General features: G+C 39.8%; 1 protein-coding gene across 1 annotated transcript in view; it reads left to right on the top strand.

Moving 5' to 3' along the window:
* Nucleotides 1–12,936, top strand: part of APOB (apolipoprotein B) — a 42,082-nt gene extending 29,146 nt beyond the window's left edge. The window contains exons 25-29 of the mRNA XM_025354212.1: nt 842–1,215; nt 1,728–9,299; nt 9,699–9,813; nt 9,917–10,088; nt 11,027–12,936. Of these exons, the coding sequence (XP_025209997.1) occupies nt 842–1,215; nt 1,728–9,299; nt 9,699–9,813; nt 9,917–10,088; nt 11,027–12,631 (9,838 nt within the window). The 3' untranslated portion in view covers nt 12,632–12,936. The remainder of the gene's footprint in view (nt 1–841; nt 1,216–1,727; nt 9,300–9,698; nt 9,814–9,916; nt 10,089–11,026) is intronic.
* Nucleotides 12,937–13,143: the final 207 nt, after the last annotated feature.

The following is a 13,143-nucleotide window of genomic DNA, read 5'->3' as shown; positions in this document are numbered from 1 at the left end:
TAATTTAAGCATTTTAAGGAGATTAATAACTAGTGCAAATACTGTGGCATTTTTGCATTAGTAAACATGAGGATGCCAACCCTGTCAGGAAGAATCTAAGAAAGTAATTGGAGGATTCTGGTACTTTCATCCTAAGATATTTTATCAGTACAACCTGAATTGGAAGGTCATTCAGCTTTCTTCCATTATAAGCAAATTCTCCCTCTGACTGTGAAGAATTCAGAATGGCTAGAGGCATTATTGACTACATGCTTACTGTTAAGTTACAGAGAGTCAGAACAACCATTGAGCACTAAATGGAGGCAGCATTCTGAGAAAATTCTTTAACCCAGGCTTACTGACTTCCACACCTATGTTCTTTCCACAAATCAAGTTGCCTCAATTCAGTTTAGCAAATTTGTATCAAGTATCCCCTATGGGCAAAATGCTAGACTAGGTACAGTGAGAAGATAGAAATTGGATAAGATACAGTCCTTTCTCTCAGAAAGATACCATATAGACACCAACAAATGACAAATAATTAATTATATAAGCAAAATTATGACATGCTCTTTGAGAAAGGTGCAAGGGACTATGTAACTGTAAGAATGAGGCAAATTGGCTATGACTTAGGTGGGATGGTAATGATAATGAGTGGCTCTTAGAAGAGCTTTGTAAGGATTTGAGTGTTTGATAGGTGGAGGTAAAAGCAAAGGGGTCCAGGCATAGGAGTAGCACAAGGAAAAGCGCAGAGTGGCTTCGGGAATGAGGCAGGTACAATATTGCTGGGAAGGTCAGAGGCAGAGAACTTTGAATGACTGATGTCTGACTGTGGGGATGTTGTCTTTGTTGTTCATTTCAGTGATGGCCGGGTCAAATATACCTTGAACAAGAACAGTTTGAAAGTTGAGATTCCTTTGCCTTTTGGTGGCAAATCCTCCAGAGATCTAAAGATGTTAGAGACTGTTAGGACACCAGCCCTCCACTTCACGTCTGTGGATTTCCATCTGCCATCTCGAGAGTTCCAAGTCCCTACTTTTACCATTCCCAAGTTGTATCAACTGCAGGTGCCTCTCCTGGGTGTTCTAGACCTATCCGCAAATGTCTACAGCAACTTGTACAACTGGTCCGCCTCCTACACTGGTGGCAACACCAGCACAGACCATTTCAGCCTTCAGGCTCGTTACCACATGAAGGCTGACTCTGTGGTTGACCTGCTTTCCTACAATGTGCAAGGTGAGCTATGCTTGGGTAAAGGATGCACAGGGCTAGTTCATGGCAGGCTCTAAGAGGAGAGCCTCCTCCAGGGAGGAAAGGACTTTGGCTTTCTAGCAGATAATCATCCTTGCTACTTGGAAGTCTTTTAAATCTTTTATTTTATTCAACAAATAGAAATATTTATTAAACATATCACATGTATTAAATATTCTAGTAGGCAGTAACAGAAAGTAGATAAGCCAGCAATTACAATTCAGTGTGAGAGGTGCTATGATAGAGTGTAGCATATAAGTATAAGGTAGAGTAGAAGCACTCAGCAAGGGAACCTAAACAAAGCCTGTGGTGGTCAGGCAAGGCTTCCTGGAGGAATGCCTTTTGCTATCAGATTTTATGTTTGCATTACAGGTGGAGGAGTCTATTGCACAACTGGCCCAGAAAAATGGGACTTTATTATTGAAAGACTTTCACACAGAGATTGCTCTGGAAATGTATTGCTTAATTTAACTAATGTCTTTTCATTTTTATGTTAGGATCTGGAGAAGCAACATATGACCACAAGAATACGTTCACACTATCATGTGGTGGATCTCTACGCCACAAATTTCTAGATTCGAATATCAAATTCAGTCATGTAGAAAAACTTGGAAACAACCCAGTCTCAAAAGGTTTACTAATATTCGATGCATCTAGTTCCTGGGGACCACAGATGTCTGCTTCAGTTCATTTGGACTCAAAAAAGGAACAGCATTTGTTTGTCAAAGAAGTCAAGATTGATGGGCAGTTCAGAGTCTCTTCATTCTATGCTAAAGGCACATATGGCCTGTCTTGTCAGAGGGATCCTAATACTGGCCGGCTCAACGGAGAGTCCAACCTGAGATTTAACTCCTCCTACCTCCAAGGCACCAACCAGATAACAGGAAGATATGAAGATGGAACCCTCTCCCTGATCTCCACCTCTGATCTGCAAAGTGGCATCATTAAAAATACTGCTTCCCTGAAGTACGAGAACTACGAGCTGACTTTAAAATCTGACACCAATGGGAAGTATGAGAACTTTGCCACTTCTAACAAGATGGATATGACCTTCTCTAAGCAAAATGCACTGCTGCGTTCTGAATATCAGGCCGATTACGAGTCATTGAGGTTCTTCAGCCTGCTTTCTGGATCACTAAATTCCCATGGTCTTGAGTTAAATGCTGACATCTTGGGCACTGACAAAATTAACAGTGGCGCTCACAAGGCAACACTAAGGATTGGCCAAGATGGAGTATCTACCAGTGCAACGACCAACTTGAAGTATAGTCCCCTGGTGCTGGAGAATGAGCTGAATGCAGAGATTGGCCTCTCTGGGGCGTCTATGAAATTAACAACAAATGGCCGCTTCAGGGAACACAATGCAAAATTCAGTCTAGACGGGAAAGCCGCCCTCACAGAGCTATCACTGGGAAGTGCTTATCAGGCCATGATTCTGGGTGTTGACAGCAAAAACATTTTCAACTTCAAGATCAGTCAAGAAGGACTTAAGCTCTCAAATGACATGATGGGCTCATATGCCGAAATGAAATTTGACCACACAAACAGTCTGAACATTGCAGGCTTATCACTGGACTTCTCTTCAAAACTTGACAACATTTACAGCTCTGACAAGTTTTATAAGCAAACTTTTAATTTACAGCTACAGCCCTATTCTCTGGTAACGACTTTAAACAATGACCTGAAATACAATGCTCTGGATCTGACCAACAATGGGAAACTACGGCTAGAACCCCTGAAGCTGCATATGGCTGGTAATCTAAAAGGAGCCTACCAAAATAATGAAATAAAACACATCTATACCATCTCTTCTGCTGCCTTATCAGCAAGCTACAAAGCAGACACTGTTGCTAAGGTTCAGGGTGTGGAGTTTAGCCATCGGCTCAACACAGACATCGCTGGGCTGGCTTCAGCCATTGACATTAGCACAAACTATAATTCAGACTCATTGCATTTCAGCAATGTCTTCCATTCTGTAATGGCTCCATTTACCATGACCATTGATACACATACAAATGGCAATGGGAAACTTGCTCTCTGGGGAGAACATACTGGGCAGCTGTATAGCAAATTCCTGTTGAAAGCAGAACCTCTGGCATTCACTTTCTCTCATGATTACAAAGGCTCCACGAGTCATCATCTCATGTCTAGGAAAAGCATCAGTACATCTCTTGAACACAAAGTCAGTGCCCTACTTACTCCAGCTGAGCAGACAGGCACCTGGAAACTCAAGACCCAATTTAACAACAATGAATACAGCCAGGACTTGGATGCTTACAACACTAAAGACAAAATTGGTGTGGAGCTTAGTGGACGAGCTCTGGCTGACCTCACTCTACTAGACTACCCAATTGAAGTGCCACTTTTACTCAGTGAGCCCATCAATGTCATTGATGCTTTAGAGATGAGAGATGCTGTTGAAAAGCCCCAAGAATTTACAATTGTTGCTTTTGTAAAGTATGATAAAAACCAAGATGTTCACACCATTAACCTCCCATTTTTTGAGACCTTGCAAGAATATTTTGAGAGGAATCAACGAACTATTATAGTTGTACTGGAAAACATGCAGAGACACCTGAAGCGCATCAATATTGATCAATTTGTAAGAAAATACAGAGCAGCCCTGGGAAAACTCCCACAGCAAGCTAATGATTATCTGAATTCATTCAATTGGGAGAGACAAGTTTCACGTGCCAAGGAGAAACTGACTGCTCTTACAAAAAAGTATAGAATTACAGAAAATGATATACAAATTGCATTAGATGATGCCAAAATCAACTTTAATGAAAAACTATCTCAACTTCAGACATATATGATACAATTTGATCAGTATATTAAAGATAATTATGATTTACATGATTTGAAAATAGCTATTGCTAATATTATTGATCAAATCATTGAAAAATTAAAAAGTCTTGATGAGCACTATCATATCCGTGTAAATTTAGTAAAAACAATCCATGATCTACATTTGTTTATTGAAAATATAGATTTTAACAAAATTGGAAGTAGTACTGCATCCTGGATTCAAAATGTGGATACTAAGTACCAAATCAGAATCTGGATACAAGAAAAACTGCAGCAGCTTAAGAGACACATACAGAATATAGACATCCAGCACCTAGCTGGAAAGTTAAAACAACACGTTGAGGCTATTGATGTTAGAGTGCTTTTAGATCAACTGGGAACTACAATTTCATTTGAAAGAATAAATGATGTTCTTGAGTATGTCAAACACTTTGTTATAAATCTTATTGGGGATTTTGAAGTAGCTGAGAAAATCAATGCCTTCAGAGCCAAAGTCCATGAGTTAATTGAGAGGTATGAAGTAGACCAACAAATCCAGGTTTTAATGGATAAATTAATAGAGTTGGCCCACCAGTACAAGTTGAAGGAGACTATTCAGAAGCTAAGCAATGTCCTACAACAAGTTAAGATAAAAGATTACTTTGAGAAATTGGTTGGATTTATTGATGATGCTGTCAAGCACCTTGATGAACTATCTTTTAAAACATTCATTGAAGATGTAAACAAATTCCTTGACATGTTGATAAAGAAATTAAAGTCATTTGATTACCACCAGTTTGTAGATGAAACCAATAACAAAATCCGTGAGCTGACTCAGAGACTCAATGGTGAAATTCAGGCTCTGGAACTACCACAAAAAGCTGAAGCATTAAAACTGTTTTTACAGGAAACCAAGGCCACAGTCGCAATGTATCTGGAAAGCCTACAGGACACCAAAATAACCTTAATCATCGATTGGTTACAGGATGCTTTAAGTTCAGCATCTTTGGCTCACATGAAGGCCAAATTCCGAGAGACCCTAGAAGATACACGAGACCGAATATATCAAATGGACATTGAGCAGGAACTTCAACGATACCTGTCTCTGGTAGGCCAGGTTTATAGCACACTTGTCACTTACATTTCTGATTGGTGGACTCTTGCTGCTAAGAACCTTACTGACTTTGCAGAGCAGTATTCTATCCAAGATTGGGCTAAACATGTGAAAGCATTGGTAGAGCAAGGGTTCACTGTTCCTGAAATCAAGACCATCCTTGGGACCATGCCTGCCTTCGAAGTCAGTCTTCAGGCTCTTCAGAAAGCTACCTTCCAGACACCTGATTTCATAGTCCCCCTAACAGATTTGAGGATTCCATCAGTTCAGATAAACTTCAAAGAGTTAAAAGATATAAAAATCCCATCCAGGTTTTCCACACCAGAATTTACCATCCTTAACACCTTCCACATTCCTTCCTTTACAATTGACTTTGTAGAAATAAAAGTAAAGATCATCAGAACCATTGACCAGATGCTGAACAGTGAGCTGCAGTGGCCTATTCCAGAAGTATATCTCAGGGATCTGAAGGTGGAGGACATTCCCCTAGCGAGAATCACCCTGCCAGACTTCCATTTACCAGAAATCGCAATTCCAGAATTTGTAATCCCAAATCTCAACCTTAATGATTTTCAAGTTCCTGACCTTCACATACCAGAATTCCAGCTTCCCCACATCTCACACACAATTGAAGTACCTACTTTTGGCAAGCTGTATAGTATTTTGAAAATCCAATCTCCTCTTTTCACATTAGATGCAAATGCTGACATAGGGAATGGAACCACTTCAGCAAATGAAGCAGGTATTGCAGCTTCCATCACTGCCAAAGGAGAGTCCAAATTAGAAGTTCTCAATTTTGATTTTCAAGCAAATGCACAACTCTCAAACCCTAAGATTAATCCGCTGGCTCTGAAGGAGTTCGTGAAGTTCTCCAGCAAGTACCTGAGAACAGAGCATGGGAGTGAAATGCTGTTTTTTGGAAATGCTATTGAGGGAAAATCAAACACAGTGGCAAGTTTACACACGGAAAAAAATACACTGGAGCTTAGTAATGAAGTGATTGTCAAGATAAACAATCAGCTTACCCTGGATAGCAACACTAAGTACTTCCACAAATTGAACATCCCCAAACTGGACTTCTCTAGTCAGGCTGACCTGCGCAATGAGATCAAGACACTGTTGGAAGCTGGACACATAGCATGGACTTCTTCTGGAAAAGGGTCATGGAAATGGGCCTGCCCCAGATTCTCAGATGAGGGAACACATGAATCACAAATTAGTTTCACCATAGAAGGACCCCTCACTTCCTTCGGACTGTCCAATAAGATCAATAGCAAGCACCTAAGAGTAAACCAAAACTTGGTTTATGAATCTGGCTCCCTCAACTTTTCTAAACTTGAAATTCAATCACAAGTTGATTCCCAGCATGTGGGCCACAGTGTTCTAACTGCTAAAGGCACGGCACTTTTTGGAGAAGGGAAGGCAGAGTTTACTGGGAGGCATGATGCTCATTTAAATGGAAAGGTTATTGGAACTTTGAAAAATTCTCTTTTCTTTTCAGCCCAGCCATTTGAGATCACGACATCCACAAACAATGAAGGGAATTTGAAAGTTAGTTTTCCATTAAGGTTAACAGGGAAGATAGACTTCCTGAATAACTATGCACTGTTTCTGAGTCCCAGTGCCCAGCAAGCAAGTTGGCAAGTAAGTACTAGGTTCAATCAGTATAAGTACAACCAAAATTTCTCTGCTGGAAACAACAAGAACATTATGGAGGCCCACATAGGAATAAATGGAGAAGCAAATCTGGATTTCTTAAACATTCCTTTAACAATTCCTGAAATGCCTCTGCCTTACACAACAATCACAACTCCTCCACTGAAAGATTTCTCTCTATGGGAAAAAACAGGCTTGAAGGAATTCTTGAAAACAACAAAGCAATCATTTGATTTAAGTGTAAAAGCTCAGTATAAGAAAAACACACACAGGCATTCCATCACAAATCCTTTGGCTGTGCTTTATGAGTTTACCAGTCAGAACATCAAATCCTTTGACAAGCATTTTGAAAAAGCCAGAAACAATGCATTAGGTTTTGTCACCAAATCCTATAATGATGCAAAAATTAAGTTTGATAAGTACAAAGCTGAAAAATCTCATGACGAGCTCCCCAGGACCTTTCAAATTCCTGGATACACTGTTCCAGTTGTCAATGTTGAAGTGTCTCCATTCACTGTAGAGATGTCGGCATTTGGCTATGGGATTCCAAAAGCAGTCAGCATGCCTAGTTTCACCATCCTAGGTTCTAACATCCGTGTGCCTTCATACACATTAATCCTGCCATCCTTAGAACTGCCAGTCCTTCAAGTCCCTAGAAATCTCAAGCTTTCTCTTCCAGATTTCAAGGAATTGTGTACCATAAGCCATATTTTTATTCCTGCCATGGGCAATATTACCTTTGATTTCTCCTTTAAATCAAGTGTCATCTCACTGAATACCAATGCTGAAGTTTTTAACCAATCAGATATTGTTGCTCATCTCCTTTCTTCATCTTCATCTGTCATTGAGGTACTGCAGTACAAATTAGAGGGCACCACAAGATTGACAAGAAAAAGGGGATTGAAGTTAGCCACAGCTCTGTCTCTGAGCAACATATTTGTGGAGGGTAGTCATAACAGTACTGTGAGCTTAACCAAGAAAAATATGGAAGCGTCAGTGGCAACAACCGCAAAAGTCCAAATTCCAATTTTGAGAATTAATTTCAAGCAAGAACTTAATGGAAATACCAAGTCAAAACCTACTGTCTCTTCCTCCATGGAATTTAAGTATGATTTCAATTCTTCAATGCTGTACTCTACCGCTAAAGGGGCAGTTGACCATAAGCTGATCTTGGAAAGCCTCACCTCTTACTTTTCCATTGAGTCATCTACCAAAGGGGATGTCAAGGGTTCGGTTCTTTCACGGGATTATTCAGGAACTATTGCCAGTGAGGCCAACACTTACTTGAATTCCAAAAGCACACGGTCTTCAGTGAAGCTGCAAGGCACTTCCAAAATTGATGATATCTGGAACCTTGATGTAAAAGAAAATTTTGCTGGAGAAGCCACTCTCCAACGCATATATTCCCTCTGGGAGCACAGTATGAAAAACCACTTAAAGCTAGAGGGCCTCTTTTTCACAAATGGAGAACATACAAGCAAAGCCACCCTGGAACTCTCTCCATGGGAAATGTCAGCTTCTGTTCAGGTCCATGCAAGTCAGCCCAATTCCTTCCTTGATATCCCCCACCTTGGCCAGGAAGTGGCCCTGAATGCTAACACTAAGAACCAGAAGATCAGATGGAAAAATGAAGTCCGGGTTCATTCTGGGTCTTTCCAGAACCATGTTGAGCTTTCCAATGACCAAGAAAAGGCACACCTTGACATTGCAGGATCCTTAGAAGGACACCTAAGGTTCCTCAAAAATATCATCCTACCAGTCTATGGCAAGAGCTTATGGGACTTCCTAAAGCTGGGTGTAACCACCAGCATTGGTAGGAGGCAGCATCTTCGTGTTTCAACTGCCTTTGTGTACACCAAAAACCCCAATGGCTATTCATTCTCCATCCCTGTAAAAGTTTTGGCTGATGAATTCATTATTCCTGGACTGAAACTAAATGATCTAAATTCAGTTCTTGTCATGCCTACATTCCATGTCCCATTTACAGATCTTCAGGTTCCATCCTACAAACTTGACTTCAGAGAAATAAAAATCTATAAGAAGCTGAGAACTTCATCATTTGCCCTCAACCTACCAGCACTCCCTGAGGTAAAATTCCCTGAAGTTGATGTGTTAACAAAATATTCTCAACCAGAAGACTCCTTGATTCCCTTTTTTGAGATAACCGTGCCTGAATCTCAGTTAACTGTGTCCCAGTTCACGCTTCCAAAAAGTGTTTCAGTTGGCAGTGCTGTTTTGGATCTAAATGCGGTAGCCAACAAGATCGCAGACTTTGAGTTGCCCACCATCATCATGCCTGAGCAGACTATTGAGATTCCCTCCATTAAGTTCTCTGTACCTGCTGGAATTTTCATTCCTTCCTTTCAAGCACTGACTGCACGCTTTGAGGTAGACTCTCCCCTGTATAATGCCACTTGGAGTGCCAGTTTGAAAAACAAAGCAGATCATGTCGAAACAGTCCTGGATTCCACGTGCAGCTCAACCATGCAGTTCCTGGAATATAAACTAAATGGTAAGAAATATCCTGCCTCCTCTCCTAGATACTGTATATTTTCAATGAGAGTTATGAGTAAATAATTACGTATTTAGTTGTGAGTAGATGTACAATTACTCAATATCACAAAATTTTAAGAAAGGAGATACATGTGTACCCTACATGTAAAAACCAAACTGTAGAAAATCTAGTGCCATTCAAGACAAACAGCTTTAAAGAAAATTAATTTTTATGTAATTATTTTAGGACTAACAATGTCTTTTAGCAATTTATTTTGAAACAACTATGAGCTGTACATTGCATATTTTAAACATAAGTGAAGTATCTGGTAGGATAAAATTCTCCCAGTTTTCACAATGAAAACATCTATGTTTTACTGTTATGAATCTAATAAAATATAAAATCTCCCCTATACAGTTGTGGGAACACACAGAATCGAAGATGGTATGTTAGCCTCTAAGACTAAAGGAACATTTGCACACCATGACTTCAGTGCAGAATATGAAGAAGATGGCAAATACAAAGGACTTCGGTATGGAGCTTTTATTGAAACTTTCTCCCTTTTGAAAACTCATTGTGATTTTCATCATCTCCATACCCCTTTCGTGATGGCTCATCTGTTTTTCTGCTTTCAGAGAATGGGAAAGAAAAGTGCACCTCGATATCAAAAGCCCAGCATTCACTGATCTCCATCTGCGCTACCAGAAAGACAAGAAAGGCGTCTCCACCTCAGCAGCCTCCCCAGCCATAGGTACCATGGGCATGGATGTGGATTTTTCCAAATGGAACATCTACTACAGCCCTCAGGTAAATACCACCTAATGAGTGACATGCCTCCAAGAGAGAGTGGAGAATTGGGGCAGATACATTTAATTCAAGACCAAATATTCATTCAGTGATACCCCAAACTAGGTGAAAGACAGGCGGTAAGCAACTTCTTCTCTGAGGAAATATTCTCTAGAAAGTATTACAATGAGTCCTTGATTGATTTAAATTTTTAGATGCACACATTACATCCTATCAGCACTGTTATTTATTAATTCTGGACAAATCCAGAAAGATGAGGGTTATACCTCATCATCTAAATCATAGGAAAGCTCAGCCATATGCAGGGTCTGTTTTTCAGAGAGTGGTGGTCTCTGAAGTATTTAAAACTTTAAAATTCTTCCCCACAATAGAATTGCTAGATGAGATACATCGAACTCCTCTCATGTCATTTACAAGCTCTGCCAGGGCCAAATCAAGGGTGACGTTACTAGAGGGGAAGACTAAACATGGTTCTATTACTGTTACTAAAAGTTTGTCATAGGCTTGGAGAATGCGTACTGATATTGGGATTCTGGGTCTCTGCAGGGTGGGCTCCAACTTGCCTTTTTTGCTACTTCTTCTTTCCCTATCTGTCATTTCCTGACTCCTCTCTCTCCTTTCTCTTCCCCCTCCTCCTCCTCTTCCAGTTTTCAGTCCCAGGAAGGTTTTAATGTTAAGTGTCACAATGTAAATGCCAAACACTAAGCATTTTTTTTTTATCCTTTCTGGGGCATGTGATAAAGAGAAATTAACAACAGTAGACTTATTTAACCATAAAACAAACACACGAACGGACATATGAAAGATAAATCCCTTTCAGTATATGAAAGATTCTCTGATCTTTATTTTTAACTGCTAATGAAGTTTTAGTGTACTATATTTATGTAATCGGAGTAATTGAAAACATGTTCTTTTTTTTTTTTTTTTTCTACATTTAGTCCTCTCCAGATAAAAAACTCACCATATTCAAAACTGAGCTGAGGTTCCGGGAATCTGATGAGGAAATTCAGATCAAAGTTAATTGGGAAGAGGAGGCAGCTTCTGGCTTGCTAACCTCTCTGAAAGACAACGTGCCTAAGGCCACAGGGGCCCTTTATGATTATGTCAACAAGTACCACTGGGAACACACAGGGCTCACCCTGAGAGAAGCGTCTTCAAAGCTGAGAAGAAATCTGCAGAACAATGCTGAATGGGTTTATCAAGGGGCCATTAGGCAAATTGATGATATCGACCTGCGGTTCCAGAAAGCAGCCAGTGGCACCACTGGGACCTACCAAGAGTGGAAGGACAAGGCCCAGAATCTGTACCAAGAACTGTTGACTCAGGAAGGCCAAACCAGTTTCCAGGGACTCAAGGATAAGGTGTTTGATGGCTTGGTACGAGTTACTCAAGAATTCCATACGAAAGTCAAGCATCTGATTGACTCACTCATTGATTTTCTGAACTTCCCCAGATTCCAGTTCCCGGGGAAACCTGGGACATACACTGGAGAGGAACTTTGCACTATGTTCTTAAGGGAGGTAGGTATGGTACTGTCCCAGGTATGTTTGAAAGTCCATAATGGTTCAGAAATACTGTTTTCCTATTTCCAAGACCTAGTGATTACACTTCCTTTTGAGTTAAGGAGACATAAACTAATAGATGTAATCTCAATGTGTAGGGAACGGTTGAAAGTTTTATCAGAAGAAGCCCAAGAGGTATTTAAAGACATTCAGTCTCTCAAGACCACAGAGGTGCTACGTAATCTTCAGGACGTTTTACAATTCATTTTCCAACTAATAGAAGATAACATTAAAGAGCTGAAAGAGATGAAATTTACTCATCTTATTAATTATATCCAAGATGAGATCAACACAATTTTCAATGATTATATCCCATATGTTTTTAAATTGTTGAAAGAAAACCTATGCCTTAATCTTCATAAGTTCAATGAATTTATTCAAAACGAGCTTCAGGGAGCTTCTCAAGAGTTACAGCAGATCCATCAATATATCATGGCCCTTCGTGAAGAATATTTTGATCCAAGTGTAGTCGGCTGGACAGTGAAATATTATGAACTTGAAGAAAAGATAGTCAGGCTGATCAAGAACCTGTTAGTTGCTCTTAAGGACTTCCATTCTGAATATATTGTCAGTGCCTCTGACTTTACTTCCCAACTCTCAAGTCAAGTTGAGCAATTTCTGCACAGAAATATTCAGGAATATCTTAGCATCCTTACCGATCCAGATGGAAAAGGGAAAGAGAAGATTGCAGAGCTTTCTACCACTGCTCAGGAAATAATTAAAGGCCAGGCCATTGCAATGAAGGAAATAATTTCTGATTACCATCAGCAGTTCAGATATAAACTGCAAGATTTTTCAGACCAACTCTCTGATTACTATGAAAAATTTATTGCTGAATCCAAAAGATTGATTGACCTGTCCATTCAAAACTACCACACATTTTTGATATACATCATGGAGTTACTGAAAAAGCTGCAATCAACCACAGTCATGAACCCCTACGTGAAGCTTGCTCCAGGAGAACTTACTATCATCCTCTAATTTTTTAAAAGCAATCTTCATTTATCCTTCTGTTCCAATTGAACTTTCAAAAAGCACAGAAAAAATTCAAACTGCCTATATTGATAAAACCATACAGTGAGCCAGCCCTGCAGTAGGCAGTAGGCTACAAGCAGAAATATATATGAATTGGACCTGCACCAAAGCTGGCACCAGGGCTCTGAAGGTCTCTGAACTCAGAAGGATGGCATTTTTTGCAAGTTAAAGAAAATCAGGATCTGAGTTATTTTGCTAAACTTGGGGGAGGAGGAACAAATAAATGGAGTCTTTATTGTGTATCATACCACTCAATGTGGCTCACTTGTATTGAAAGACAGTGAAATGAGGGCATTGATGCAAATGTTCGGGCACAGCAAAACCTCTAGATCATATAGTGTGATTTAAGTTACAGAATAAAAATGGAAACGGAGAAACTGTGGAGGGAAATATTTTGCAAAAATATTTTAAAAGATGAGGTAATTGTCTTTTTTATAATTAAATACTTTATAATTCAA

This window comes from Theropithecus gelada, chromosome 13 (assembly GCF_003255815.1).
Source record: "Theropithecus gelada isolate Dixy chromosome 13, Tgel_1.0, whole genome shotgun sequence".
In the NCBI taxonomy this organism is placed as follows: Eukaryota; Metazoa; Chordata; class Mammalia; order Primates; family Cercopithecidae; genus Theropithecus; species Theropithecus gelada.
This window is presented reverse-complemented; position numbering and strand designations above follow the sequence as displayed.